Below are 14,318 nucleotides of genomic sequence, written 5' to 3'. Positions count from 1 at the left end.
GAAAAAAGGAGACTTAAAAATTTTATTTTACATCTAGATTTGTATTCTAAAGTTTTGCTTTGGTAATTTTTAATTTTTTTTAACAGATGAATGTTTGCAGATTCTCCAAATATTTACTTTTTTCAAGTCATATCCTAGCTTCTCAAACTTATGGGAGAATCTTTCTTGTATATATTTTTGGAGGGGAGTTTACCGAGTACAGTTCTACTCAAGAAAAGTTGTTTAATTAAATAAGGTTAAATCTTTTGGAAATGGTTGCTGAAGCAGAAAGTCTCAGCTCGCTGACATCAGATAATACTTGCAGCTAAATTCAAAAACGTCAATAAGTTCTCATGTTTATTGCAGATCTTTTACCTTGGTAGTTGGTATTTTAAAGTGGCAGACAGGTCTTGGTATACTTACCTTTATGCTATCATAACTAGGGTCTATACATGAAGCTTTCTCTTCATCCTTCCAGTACTTATTTCAGTATAAATATATGTCTAAAATATATGGAGTGATACAGACATGGTGCAGCAAGGAGAGTTTCCTGTTCTTGCCAGTAGTGTTGCAGATTTCTTGAAAACTTCTATGCATTTGGGGTTTTAACACATAAAAGGTTGCAGTATTTAAATTCCTTTGCTACAGAATCAAAACAGTGACTAAAGCATGCTATGCTGGGGTTTTCAGAGGCCCCCAATACACTGAAGAGTTTGGATCACTTCTCACCTTTGTAGTTTTGTTGTGGTAGTCGGAACTTGGCCATACTAAGCCTCAAAACTCATTCTGAACTATGTTTTTGATAATGAAGTTTTGAATTAAAAATTGGATTCTTCTCATCATCTATCATCATCCACACTTTACAGCCTCTAAATTGTCTGTATTTTCACTTCCCTTGAGATTTTTATCCTTTTAAAATACTTCGGGAGCTAGTATGCAGATCTCGAATGCACATTTAATGATAACTCTTGCTTAGTTTTGATGATGATAGATGGATGCCTGTGTGTATTTTTTAAGACCTACTTAATTTAGCTGTTTTTCTGTGGTGTCTACAGAAATGGAGGAAAATGTATGAGTGCAATTGAATGCATGTACTTTTTTTTTTTAAATAACTGAGTTTAGGAAAAACATTAGAAATTTTTCTGGGATTTTTTTTATTGTTATTGTTAATATTTTTCCCCTTTTTGTTTGTCTTTATTTAGATCGTACCTGTAAAGTCTGGAATCTGGTAACTGGACAAGAGATTATGTCTTTAGGGGGTCATCCAAATAATGTTGTTTCTATTAAATACTGCAACTACACTAGCCTGGTCTTCACAGTCTCAACATCCTATATCAAAGTGTGGGACATCAGAGATTCTGCAAAGTGCATTCGAACACTGACGTGAGTATGCTGAACCTCAGATGCCAAGAGTTCAAATGAGTCTTAGTTTCAGATATATTTTATTATATTTAATTTAATACTGCAGTGTAATATAAGTACACTGTTGGGAATGGAAGCTTTCTTTGCATGTTCAGGCTAAGTCAGTATGGGGCACCAGTAATATATGGGAGCACAAAACAATTTGCATATAGAGTTTTATCAGATGTTCAGTATTTGTAATTGGCTTATAGCCTTTTTTGCTCAGTGAAATAGGTTTGTTTTTAGACAGTATACAGAGTATGGCAAACTGTAGAATTTGGATCTTTTCCTTTTTTTTCTTTCTTCTTCTCTGTACTCAGGTCTTCAGGCCAGGCTATGCCTGCTGATGCCTGTTCAGGAAGTACTAACAGAACAGTTGCTATCCCAGCTGGAGAGAACCAGATCAATCAAATTGCACTAAATCCAACTGGCACATTCCTCTATGCAGCTGCTGGAAACTCAGTGAGGATGTGGGACCTGAAAAGGTACTGAACACCAGCAGAAGAGAATGTTCTTTAGGTGGTTACATGTGCATAGGCAGCAAAGTTGTGCATATGAAACGGTCAGTGAAGTGTTTCTTCTTTATGGTAGTGTCTATAACCTGGGCAAAATATCGTCAAGTTACGGATCAGCTAATCCATCTGTGGTGGTTACTGACATAATGATTTTCTCATGTGTTAAGGTTGTGGTGAATCATTTCAGTAAAAATGACTGGAAAAACACAAGGTTTTGTTTGACAGGCACTACAAAACACACTCTTGTAAGGTGAGTATGGGAATCCTGACTAGTAATTGTTGATGAGATGATGGAAGCCAATGGAAGTAATGTAATATAATATGGGATTATGATAGCTGCACTATAATTACACTTTTCCAAATAGAACCTGCTCCCAAAGAGTGCATTCAAAATACAGAAAATACTTATAAGGGGACTGATTCATCTTTACTTTTAAATGTTTTAATTCTTATTTTGCATAAATATCAGGGTTTTGTTGTATTTAACATAGATTTAATATTTATCCATGGATATGAACAATAGAGTATAGGTAAACCAGAGGATGAGTACTGAAGACATAGGGAAAATAAAAACATCCATTCTGTCAGAAACTGTGCTATGGACTGTACTGGATATATGAAAAATTAACAAATCCTCATTTCTTCTCATATCCTTGAAGATTTCAGTCTACAGGAAAGCTAACTGGTCACCAGGGTCCTGTTATGTGCCTTACTGTTGATCAAATTTCTAATGGACAAGATCTTATTGTCACTGGTTCAAAGGATCATTATATAAAGGTAAACCACTAGTATTTGCTTATTTTAACTTGGCACATCAGCATGGGATGCAGGCTTCAGCAGAAGTGACTTATATCTCCACATGCAAAATGTGATAGCCAAGATGGAAATTATCTCACCAGTCATGGATCATGAATAGTGTTCAGTCATAATAAACACCACTAGAGTGCTTTTTTTGTTTCATGAAGGAAGATGGATGTATGGTTGTCTCTAGCTAAGCTTTTTCTTAATCCCCATTAAATTGGATGTCAGGTGTACGAAGTCTTGGAGAAATCTACTTTTAAGTAACATTTAGCTCCTTAAACTATCTTAAGTCAGGGCCTCTGTTTTGGAGTGCAGACCTAATTGTTTCAGCAGAGACACACTGTGTGGTCCTCACATAAGGGAGTCTAGGGTTTAGCCCAGGCTCTTCTTGAAGTGTTATCCAAGTTCTGAAGTGGGAAAGGGGAGAGCGAGGTCAGCACTTCTCAGCCAAGGTGTCTAGTACACTTTTCTGCTTCTTGGCACTCAAGGATATGGAATCTGTTTTTTGGGAGGAGGGCGTTATTTGGTTTTCTCTTTTTCTTTTGTTTTGGCTCACCTCAGCCAGTGGCTATTTGAACCCACAAGCTCCTGTTTCTCAGGGCTGCACCCAAATCACTAGACTCTGGGAATTGTAGATCATCCATAAAGCTGGCCCTCACACTGCAAAGAATGTGTGATACATGAGGCCAAAGAGACAATGAGCAAGAAACCCCTTGTTATGAGTACCCTTTGGGTACTCATAGGTACCCTTTGTTCTGTTTTTATACTTCTCACACACTGGAAAAAGTGTATGAACACAGTTGGGGGTGGAGCAGGAGCTTTCTCACTGAGCTGGGCTTTCTTTTTTTTCATATTATTCTGCAATTCTTGGATGCTTGGTTGTGCACTGTGCCAGATGCAAAAAACTGCCTGAGAGGTTGGTGCACAGTTTGACAGTTTGGGCTGTGGATTTGAATCCCATCACCAGTGTCCCTATGGTTAGAGGCCAGGGGATTCTTAGGCAATGGGGAGACAAAAGGAAGACACTTTGAGAATTACTTTTCTGCACAGTTCAGAATATTGGGTTAGTTGTGAGCTGCCATCCTGGCATGGTAATGAGTGAAGGACCTCAATGGGAACAACAGGATGTCATCATAATAATGCAAGTTTGTCATGTGACAAGCAAGGAGGTGGGAGGGCTTTTGGAAAACAAAGCTGTCAACAGTCATAGAAGTTTATCTGTCGTTCTTGTGTGTTCCTTTTCTGTGGCCAGGCTGCATAAATCCTCCTAAGTCTGCCCGCCTCTTGACTTACACCACTAGAATGTCCAGGGATATTTCAGCCATGTCTGTGTGCTGCAGAGTAGTGTGTGTTCTGCAAAGTGAATGCCTCCAGAATTGTCAAGCCACTTTGGACAGTATAAATGATCTGTATGTGCATAGTCAGCGCAGCTGTCTATGAATTCTTGATGCTTCTGTTCAGCCTGGAGAGGAGAAGGTTGTGTGGAGACCTCATAACCTTCCACGATCAGAATGGGGCTTACAGGGAAGGCGGAGAGGGACACGTTATCAGGAACTGTAGTGATAGAGCAAGGTGTAATGAGTACAGATTGAAAAAGGGGAAATTTAGGTTATATTAGGATGAAATTTTTCACTGTGAAGGTGATGAGACACTGAAACAGGTTGCCCAATGAGGTTGTGGATGCCCCAATGCTGGCAGTGTTCAAAGCCAGGCTGAATGAGGCCTTGAGCAGTCTGGTATAGTGGGAGATGTCCCTACTACCAAAGAGGGGTTGGGACTAGATGATCTTTAAGGTCCATTTTAGCCCCTTAACAATCTCTGGTTCTCTGCATGGGTAGGTCTGCTGGACTACTAGGTCTGGTGACAGATACTGTCACAGGAAGCTATTGTCTTGTCTACTGAGTCAGTAATGTTAGGCATCTCTAGGTACCTGATTTTTCTGGTTTATCATTGAAATTCTTTTGGTTACAATTGGAACTGATACATGTAATTGAATGCGGTAACTTTTAAAATACCTTTAGCTCACAAGGTATTATTTTACACTCTCAAGCTCTCCCTTTTCTACTGTCATTCTTACTCATTCTAAAAGGCCAATAAAGAGCAAATAATAGAGGATGAAGTTTGACATTTGCTTGTGACACAGAGCTGGTGGTTTAAAAAGTTACGGCTCATCTGTTCCTTTTCATCTCAGTCTCACTGGTTGAGTTCTGGCTCCCTACAATGTGAAATGAAACAGGATTGCTTACACTGCAGCTCTGGGAACAAAGACCTGATGGGATTGATTATGCCTTAAATTGTTAAAACAACCTCACTTAAAGAGTCTGTTTTAACACCCCATTCTTGGAGCACAGGCAAGGAGAGAGGTGTGTCTATGAAAAGCATCGGTGTGTAATAGTATGTAACCCTTACCAAAACAACTTGTTCAGAAAAATATATTAATGCCTCTTTCTGAAGCTACTTACCTGTGCAATTCTCCCACTGTGAGTTATGTTTCCCAAACTCACTCATGAGCTTCGTTTTTCTAGTCCACCACACAGGGTACATATGGGCCCTTCCTCTGAAGCTACTGTATATGATATTCAAGTAGTAGTAGTACTTCTTCCCAGAGCAGTCTTCTCTGAAGTCAGTGGAGTATTCGCATTTCAGGCAAGAGGTAGAAGACGAGAAAGGTGTGGTTCTGGTAGATAAATTCTGTCAGATATACATCATGATACAGTGGCCTGTAATAAGACTTCCCAAGTTTTTTCCCTAAGTTATTTGCTGCATGACTTTCAAGCAGGTTAGATGACAGAAAATTTCACATAACATATTTTATTATTTATTTTAGATGTTTGATGTGACTGAAGGGGCTCTTGGAAGTGTAAGTCCTACACACAATTTTGAACCTCCTCATTATGATGGCATTGAAGCACTTGCTATTATGGGCGATAACCTTTTTAGTGGATCCAGAGATAATGGAATTAAGAAATGGGATTTGTCTCAAAAAGACCTTCTTCAGGTAATGAAAAAAATCATGCAGCTGCTGTGACAGGCATGCTGTAGAACTGTTTTCAGGCTGTGTAAATGCTCAGGCTCATACAGTGACTATTCACATAGACACTGGTGCTTTTAATAGGGAAGGCATAGAGCACTGACTAAGAAAGAAATCAATAATGCACTTGATCTTTACATGCAGTTGCTTTTCTCTTCTGTGCGTGTAGCATCAGGAAATTCTGATGAAGTAGTTATCCTATTTTAGCTCTGAGTACGTGGGGTTTGTTTTTCTGCTTCAGAACAAAAGCAGCACTTGCCTCATCTGTGACTGGAGTCATTGGATACCTGTCTTTGACAAGTTAGTAAATTTTGGATTGGGAACTCGTTAGTGAGAAACAATACTTTAGATCGGGCTACAGAATATTTTCTTGTGAAGAGCTTTTACAGCCTGTGGCACCCCACCTAGTCTTAGTCCTTAGATTCATCTCCTTATACAATGCATGTGTTACATAATGCATACAACACACTCATAATAATGCTTGCTGTCAGAACACATTTGCTGTATGTTTTTCTTATGTAAAAAGGAAAAAAAGGGAGCAGGTATAAAAGGACTTAGAATCCAGGGAATTTGCAATTTGTTTGGCATGAAGAACTTTGATTTTTGTCTACCTGCAATAAGGTGATCTGTTCTTTTAAGTCTTATGAGAGATTCTTGAGGTATAGGTGTGATTAATTAACTTGAGACTGAGCGAGAACTGGAAAGCAGAAAAACAAATACTAGAAGAGAGTGCTGTTTTTGCAATAATTTTGGGGGAAAGGAGGACCATGCATTTAATATGCAGACTGATAGCAAGGAAACAAACAGAATTTAAAAGTATTGGAACATGAGAAAATAATGGACTGGCTACTTTAAAAAGAAAATTTCTATATGGGCATACTTAGTATTCCATAAATATATAAACTTGCTTGACCTTCATTCAAAATCATTCAGCTTGACCTTCATTCAAAATCAATCATTCAGGGTGCCAGTTCCTTTTCAGAATACTATGAAGACTTGACAGTTAAAATAAGGATTCATGAATTTAGCTTCTTACAGAAAATCTTCACTTGGCCATATTGGGACATCTGCCCTCACATCTGTCTGCTCAGAAAAATGTACTAAGCAGCTTGTACCGAAACCACAGGAACTGGAAAGATTTTGTATTCTCAGAATGACTTCATGAAAGTTGCAAGAAGTGTCTCCACTCTTATATTTTAGGCTCATTAAAATATTATGCAATATGCATTTTTGCTATTGCAATTAATTTAACATCAGAAAGAATACAGGACCAGGGTGAAGAAGTATGTAAATTGGACTAGTTATATCACTTTTCTTGTTTTCCTTTTGGTATATGTGCATTTCATAATTTCTCTAGTTTGCATTCCCCTGTTTGTTTCTTGGTTTTAAAAGTAGAAATTGATAAAAATAATCTCACACTTTCTTCTTTGTTTTTATTTCTACTTCTGTAAAATGCTGTATGTTTTTCAAGGAGGTGAGACTGAAGCGTTTGACAGAATATAAATTATTTTTTATTCATTGTCTTTTTTAGGGAATGAGAAGTGCTGTTACTTTGCTAATCATGTGATAATCATGTGTGGAGGGGCCTACTGGAGGTCACACCATGTGAAGTTGACCTGCTGGTCCAAGCAAGGCCAGATTTGTAGTTAGGTCTGGTTTCTCAAGGCCTTGCCGAGCTGAGTTTTCAAAATCTCCAAGGTCGCAGATTGAATAGCTGCTCTTCTTAGTCTACCCAGCAGCCAAAACCTGAAACACAGCTGAGTTGCTTTACTGTATAAATGCTAATGTTGCATCAGTGGTCCTGGTTTGGCATACTCATATTGAACAGGTCTGATCCTCTATAATTGATGAAAATCACTTAACAAGCATGGTATTCAGAGGATTTGGAGATCATTTGCTTTACTTGGTGCAAGTCACAAAACCCTGCTGTGACAAAATTGGGATTTATAAGAACCACAACCACCCCCGCCCCAGTTTCATGAAGTGCGGCAAAACCAGACTGCCAGTGCTGTGGTAGCTGTGTATACTATAGATGAAACACCAGGATGATCCTAGAAAGCTGAATATGCTCCATTATGAGCAATGCAGCAAAGCAAAGCAGTTCCTACCAAACCAAACTGGAGAAAAGCCACTTTTGGTCCCCCCAAAAGACAGCAAACTTGGGCTATTATTTCCCCATATTTTTATTTTCCCCATATATTTATTTGTTGCTACCAAAAGGATGTTGTTCGCAGCTGGTCTGTGCAGCATTTTTCTTTCTGAATTAGAAGTAAAATGCTATTGCCTTTCCTCAATAAAGAATTAATGTATTTTTGTGAAGTGCAAATCACAAAATCAATTTATAATGTGTAGTGGGAAAAGAAGAAAGAAAGGCAAATATAGAAACAGTTTCTGTCTTCCTGGTGTATTTTTGAACAGTATTTTAGGTTTTCTTTTTATGTGTTTTATAGCAATTTTAAAGACAGACTTGAAACATATACAGAGACCATATGTTCAAAAATGCATTTAAATATGCATTTGAAAACATGCAGACTTAGCATTATCCTGAACTGATTTCTGTTCCACATTAGGTCAGTTGTGCATATTAGATTTCCTTCTTGTTTTGCAGTACTATTTCACAAAAAGAAACAACCTCATGGTATAGAAAAAGCCTCTTGGAAGTTAGCACTCTCCTTGCTCTAAAGGTGGAGAAGCCACCCGGAGCCATGTAGCAAAACTGGGGCAGGACAGGAACCAGGCTTACAACTTGGGATTTTTCCCCTTTTGTGCTTGTTCTTCTGGAATTTTTTGCAGCCCTGTGAGACTTGCCTGCCTTCTCTCTTTCAGCAAGTTCCTAATGCTCATAAGGACTGGGTTTGTGCTCTTGGCCTAGTGCCCAGTGCGCCGGTTCTGCTCAGCGGCTGCAGGGGAGGCACCCTCAAGCTCTGGAATGTGGATACCTTCGCACCCATTGGGGAGATGAAGGGACATGACAGCCCTATAAATGCCATCTGCACCAACTCCAGCCAGATTTTCACAGCAGCAGAGTGAGTTCTTCTCTATGAATCTTTCTTTTTTGTGTCCTCTGCTAGAATTCTGTCCGTGCACATGCATTTAGGACATGTGTAAGTCACTTCATAGAAAGGATCCAGAGACTTGGTCCAATCCGTACTCCTCAGTGCTAATGATCTATCACAGCTATGTCCAAAGTGGGCTGCTTGCACCCCAGGGGATGCACAACATTACCCAGTGGTGTGCTGGAATAAATTATTAGAATTCAGTGCTATGTGTATATAATTAATAAATATACATAGCAGTGTGGGCTTAAAATAATTTTATTAGTAGGGGTGCACGATTAAAAAAAGTTTGGAGACCACTGATCTACAGGATGGCAGGGAGATTTTGGCAATACTTGAGAACTTTATAAGGTTGTTTCTACAGTTGGACTATTTCCTGGTAGGACTCATTCCTGACCTGTGGAAATTCTCCTAAAAGCCATGGCATGTGGCTGTTGGTTGGTTTGTTTTTAAGTGCTGGCATACAGTAGAAGCTTTGCAAGCTATCCTACTGTCCTGTAAACACCTTGATTTGAATATTTGTTTCCTCAGTAAAAGTGAGCAAATTGAGGACCTAAAACCTCAGGGGAATTGACCAGGAAAAATACCTTGTTACAGAGAACATGCAGGAGATGGCAACAGAGCCTCTTTGTGGTGTAGTCTGAGCACAGAAGCTGTGAAAGCTGATGTGTTGCATTCCAGTGCCAATTGTGGAAGCTTCTGGCCTTCTGAATTAAAAGCAGGTCTTTCTGAATCATAGCAGGATTTCAAAGTTGCCAAGTTTTCATATTTGGTGGTCAGGTTTTATGTTTAAGCAGAAATAGATAGGGGTAGACATGTCAAAGCTTATGTCTCTGTTTGCCTAAAGATTATTAATCCATTTAGAACATACATGTGTCTGAAATTCATTCCTTTCTTTGTCATTAAAAAAAAATTACAGCCTTTTGGCATTTCTAGCAGTGGGGTTAAGATCTAAAAAATTTAGAGTGTTCCTAACAATTTACAGTGAAATGAAGGCACAAGTCACAAAACACTTTTAACTGTCACAAAGTCTGCTCTGCCTGCTGGTTTCTTTTCAGGGGGTTGTGAGAAATATATGAATCAATGTAGCTTATCACTCAAGTTAATGTTTATGAGAAATTCATAACTTCCCTTCCATGGAATAAATTACTATTTAACAAGACTAACTCTTTATTTTACTTCTAAATTATAATAGAGTTTTGTAACACATTCTATGTGATATTTTATTTACACATACTTTAAAACAGTGTAAACAGTGATTTTTTTTTGAAAGTACCGAATTACAGTCTGGGCTTCTAAGCACCAGCACACTGGTATATGCTGTCTAGCACCTTGCGAAGGGGTTTGGGTTTGTTGGGTATTTTTTTTGGAGAGTTAGGTCTTCATATTGTCCTGTGGTTCTGTGCTTTTTTTACTTATAATAGACTGACACCTCTTGTGCAAACTGACCGTGTTTGGGGTTTGATTTAAGCTGTTATAATATTTCACACTTTTCAAATGACAGGAAGTAGTCCTGTCCTATTGAGTCTGTCCCTAATTCTGCCCATGGTCTGCTCGGTTGCAAATAGTTACATGGTGGAAGCTCTCCTCTGATGTCAATCTACTTAAACCTATTACCATTTTAGAAAATTAGGTAATAGGGGAGTAGGATGACACTGAACTGTGCCGTAAATCAAATCTCTCCTGATGGGAGAGGGAGTTTTAAAAGTCCTTGCAAGGAGTTCGAGGAAACAGAGACTTTCCTGGAGTTTCACTGCTGCTAGATAGTTGTTTATTAAGTCTTAGCAGAGAAACAGAGTCACTAGCATGACCCAGACATAACACAGAGCAGAGAATGAAGGAGAAAAGTGTCCAATTATCAAGATTTACACGGCCTTTTAAAGATAATTTAACCAATGGTTACTAAAAATGTATATTATTTTCACTTTCCTACCAATTATCCAGTAACACGGCCAGGAACTGCGGAACTTTTTGTCCAATCATCCCAAATTACTTTTACTGCAGAATATGGAGTAGAAGAAGAAGAAGGAGGTTTGGAGAACAACAACAATCCTCCATTTTGATGTTTTTTGCTCTTACCTATTTACTACAAAGAGAAGCCTAAAACCTCTAAATTTTTCACCCTGTGACAATCTTACATAGTAGTCTATCACCTAATTCACACCACTGTATTTTCTAGTTCTTGTCTGATGATAGGCAGTTTTTTCCAAGGTTGGAGGTTAAAACAGTGTTGTTCAGGGGGGTAAAAGCCCTTCAAAACAGGCAGAGAAATATTCTCGGCACTCTGGGTTCCTACAGTAGGATTTTACTTTCCTTAGGCATAAAGTCTTTATACATTCTTAGATGGTTAAAGGCTATAGCCAGTGCTCTGATAAGGTTAGGGATCTTCAATGTTGTACACGTTAGATTGCAAAATCTCCTGGAGGTGGAATAACCCTTGTATGTCCATTAAAGAATTGTTATTTTGCCAACAATACCTTTCTGAATAAGACACTCAAGCTTTTAAGGAAGCTTCCGCTGCCCCCCCTTTGCCCTCTCTCCTTCCCCAGTGTAATTACAGCGCTCTAATACTGCTTTGTTTTGGTTTTCAGTGATCGCACTGTGAGGATCTGGAAAGCTCGAAATATAATAGATGGACAGATCTCAGATCCAGGAGATGCAAGTGAAGATCTTGCCAGTAACTGAAATTACGGGGGATAAAGGAACATATTGATCAATTTGAGGTGCACTCTAGGCAGTTTGCTGCATGTTTATTAGGTAAACACTGATGACTGGAATGGACTGACAATGTGTGAACTCTTCCACTAGACCTGCTGTCCTTAAAATATGTACTGTATTTAATAACCTCTTGGTAACATGCTTATGTCTCAACAGTCACATGTGTATCTATATATTATGGCTGAATTTGTGTGCATATGTAATACTTGCAGTTTAAATTAACTGGAATTCAGTCTTCTCTAATATCCATCTCAAAATTATAACCTGAAATATATAACAAAAGTGCTCTGCTGTATTTCACTCACAAGTATGATCAGCTGTTTTGCATTTTAGGGTAGCAGGGAAGGAATGTGTCCCAAGAATAAGCCTTTAATTATGAGAGGCATTTTGAAGATTTTAAAGGTCAGTTACACTGTTATTGGGAAAGTGGAGTGAATAATAGGTGGGAAGAAGCTGTTAACGATACATCTACCTGACGTGGCTGTATCCTGATAACAGCAAATGCCATATGATTTGTGTGGTGATAGCATATAATCTGTGTTGACCAAAGTTGTGCAGCTGTGTATACTCTGTGCTCAGGACTAGAACTCAAATGCCCACAAATGGCTATGTTTTATTTGTGTTTTGCCTATGTTCTGCAATGACTAGGTGTTCTTAATGTCATGATAAATATATCTTAATCTATTTTTCTTATGGATTTGTTTTTATCATCTCACATTTTCTTTTTTTAAAGCAAATTGTCTTTCCTTCTTATCTAATTTTATATGCTGCTAAATGTATTTTAAATACACTGTTTTGAAAACCTTGGCAGTTACTTTGAGAACTGAACCACATACATTGGGAAAAGCTATGTAAATAGATGGTTGTACAAAGGAAATATCTTATCTTGTGCCTGTATGACTTTTAAAGCTCTTGGAACCTGGATATGGAGGGAGGATGTATAATTTACCCAGCTGCTCTGAATATTAATTTGTAAATTCTGCAAATTTTAAAGTTTTATGTAGATTCAGATACAGTGTTTGGATATTGAGGTTTTTTTGGTTGTTTTGTTTTTATTTTTCAGAAAATATCAGTCTGTAAATTATAGCTCGTGTAGGTAACAAATAAAGATGTGAATGTGAACTGCTTTTTTGCCTTGTTCATCATACTTCCTAATAAAAAAATTCACTTCCCTTACAAATGTCTTGAATATAAACCCCACCTACACAGTGCAGTAGAGTAGCTTGCTGAGTACTGTAGCCCGTATGTTGTTCTGGTATCCCATGTCTGTGTTCTCCTTGGCCATTATTTGTGTTTTTGTAGTACTTAGGAACCCTAGGGAGATTCCTTCACACTAAGTACAGTAGAGACATAAAATGAAGCAGGTGGCTCCTGTTCCTATGAGATGACACTTCTTACCTTATTACAAGTGGGCTGTCAAAGAAAAGTTCTGATGCCTCTTACTGATCTTGGAGGAAATACTTCCTTCTCTGCTCAGCTTGAAAGGAGATGAAAATACTGCTTGCAATTTGAGGCTACCCCTATATTCTGAGTTTTTTTAGAAATGGGTGATGAATGATATATATTGTTAAGAAACAATGTATAAATTAGTTAAAATAAGCAGCAGCACTACCACTTGGTGTTTGTCTGTCATACTTTTTGGCTATTCAAAGGCTGTACACACAAAGTAATTTGGGTCTATATCAACTTTGAGCAAATTCCCAGCGGAGAGTGGATTTACATGCAAGACTCATGAGAGGCTTTTTGTGCCTGGTGGAGGGTCCCTGTTCCCCTTGGCCCAGTAGGCACCCATTGTGCCAAGCTACACAAATGATGCCAAGAGCTTGGTGACCCCTGGTTTTGGGGCTGAACACTCATGGCTGTGTGTGTAAGATTCATATGAACACTAATTGTTCTGCAACTGCAGGACAAAAGTCCTTGCAGAGCTGGGAAAAGCCTCCCTCTGGTCCAGCTGCTCGGCTCTGACAGACCCCATGGTAGGGGCTGTGTGGCCATGGTCTGAGCCGCAGATATTCCTCTCCAGTGATGCTTGGCAGTGCAGATATTTTGTTTGGCATAACTATCTCCTGATAGGCACCAGTATAACTTCATGTATTCATTAAAAGATGTATTTTTAAATTTTATTTTCTTCCAGAAAGATATTCCACCTAAACCAGGCCTTACCACAGAACAGAGCTTTCACAGCTTTGCTCTGAAAGTTCTTGCCATCAAGTAATTGGATGAAAAATGTCATTTTGTAAAGGTCATGGTATCAGTGTCTTGTTTTAATGGAGAATTCTTTGACTGTTTGATTTTCTCCAAACTTTGTCTGTGCTGTAAACTCACATGTGTGACAAAAGATAACATGAAATCAGAAAAAGGGTAAGCAGTGAAATCCCATTGTCTGAACATGTTTGTGTAAAAAAAAAAAAAGGTGGTCTCTGAAAAATTAATTTTCTAAGAAGTCATGGGAAAATCATGTTTTCCTCTTACAGTTGAAATTCAGAAGTTGAACCCAGTGTGTGGAAAAATAAATAACTGTATCTCATCTGCTTAGACACAGGCAAGGTCATGTGTTACAATTAATCTCATCAAAGATACGAATGCTGAGAAAATATTTGCAATGCTTAACAAGTGCTTATTGTGCCCCTGCCTTGTATAAAAGGCTTCAGGGTGACTGTAGAAGTCCTCCTTCAACCGTGGCAAAGATGAGGAGCCTGTGGTTCTTGGCTGTTGTGCTTGCAGGTAAATGCGCCACATTCGTATTTTGTCTTAGGCTTCAAAAGCAAAATATAAATGTGATAACGATAGAAGAGCTGTTAGAAGAGGTGATAGATG

At 38.4% G+C, this 14,318-nt stretch overlaps 2 protein-coding genes across 10 annotated transcripts in view; both read left to right on the top strand.

The window, feature by feature from the left end:
• The window catches only part of KIF21A (kinesin family member 21A), an 88,420-nt gene extending 75,797 nt beyond the window's left edge, over nt 1–12,623 (top strand). For all 9 annotated transcript variants that reach the window (XM_048302592.1, XM_048302596.1, XM_048302595.1 and 6 more), the window contains 6 exons: nt 1,182–1,362; nt 1,701–1,865; nt 2,555–2,672; nt 5,524–5,694; nt 8,554–8,753; nt 11,375–12,623. In XM_048302592.1, coding sequence (XP_048158549.1) covers nt 1,182–1,362; nt 1,701–1,865; nt 2,555–2,672; nt 5,524–5,694; nt 8,554–8,753; nt 11,375–11,468 — 929 coding nt within the window. In that variant the 3' untranslated portion in view covers nt 11,469–12,623. The remainder of the gene's footprint in view (nt 1–1,181; nt 1,363–1,700; nt 1,866–2,554; nt 2,673–5,523; nt 5,695–8,553; nt 8,754–11,374) is intronic.
• A 98-nt stretch (nt 12,624–12,721) lies between these two features.
• The window catches only part of LOC125325496 (sucrase-isomaltase, intestinal-like), a 63,536-nt gene continuing 61,939 nt past the window's right edge, over nt 12,722–14,318 (top strand). Inside the window, exon 1 of the mRNA XM_048302601.1 lies at nt 12,722–14,225. Coding sequence (XP_048158558.1) covers nt 14,084–14,225 — 142 coding nt within the window. The 5' untranslated portion in view covers nt 12,722–14,083. The remainder of the gene's footprint in view (nt 14,226–14,318) is intronic.

The sequence above is a fragment of the Corvus hawaiiensis genome, chromosome 4 (assembly GCF_020740725.1).
Source record: "Corvus hawaiiensis isolate bCorHaw1 chromosome 4, bCorHaw1.pri.cur, whole genome shotgun sequence".
Lineage (NCBI taxonomy): Eukaryota > Metazoa > Chordata > Aves > Passeriformes > Corvidae > Corvus > Corvus hawaiiensis.
The sequence above is the reverse complement of the archived record's forward strand: the minus strand, read 5'-3'. Positions and strand labels throughout refer to the sequence as shown.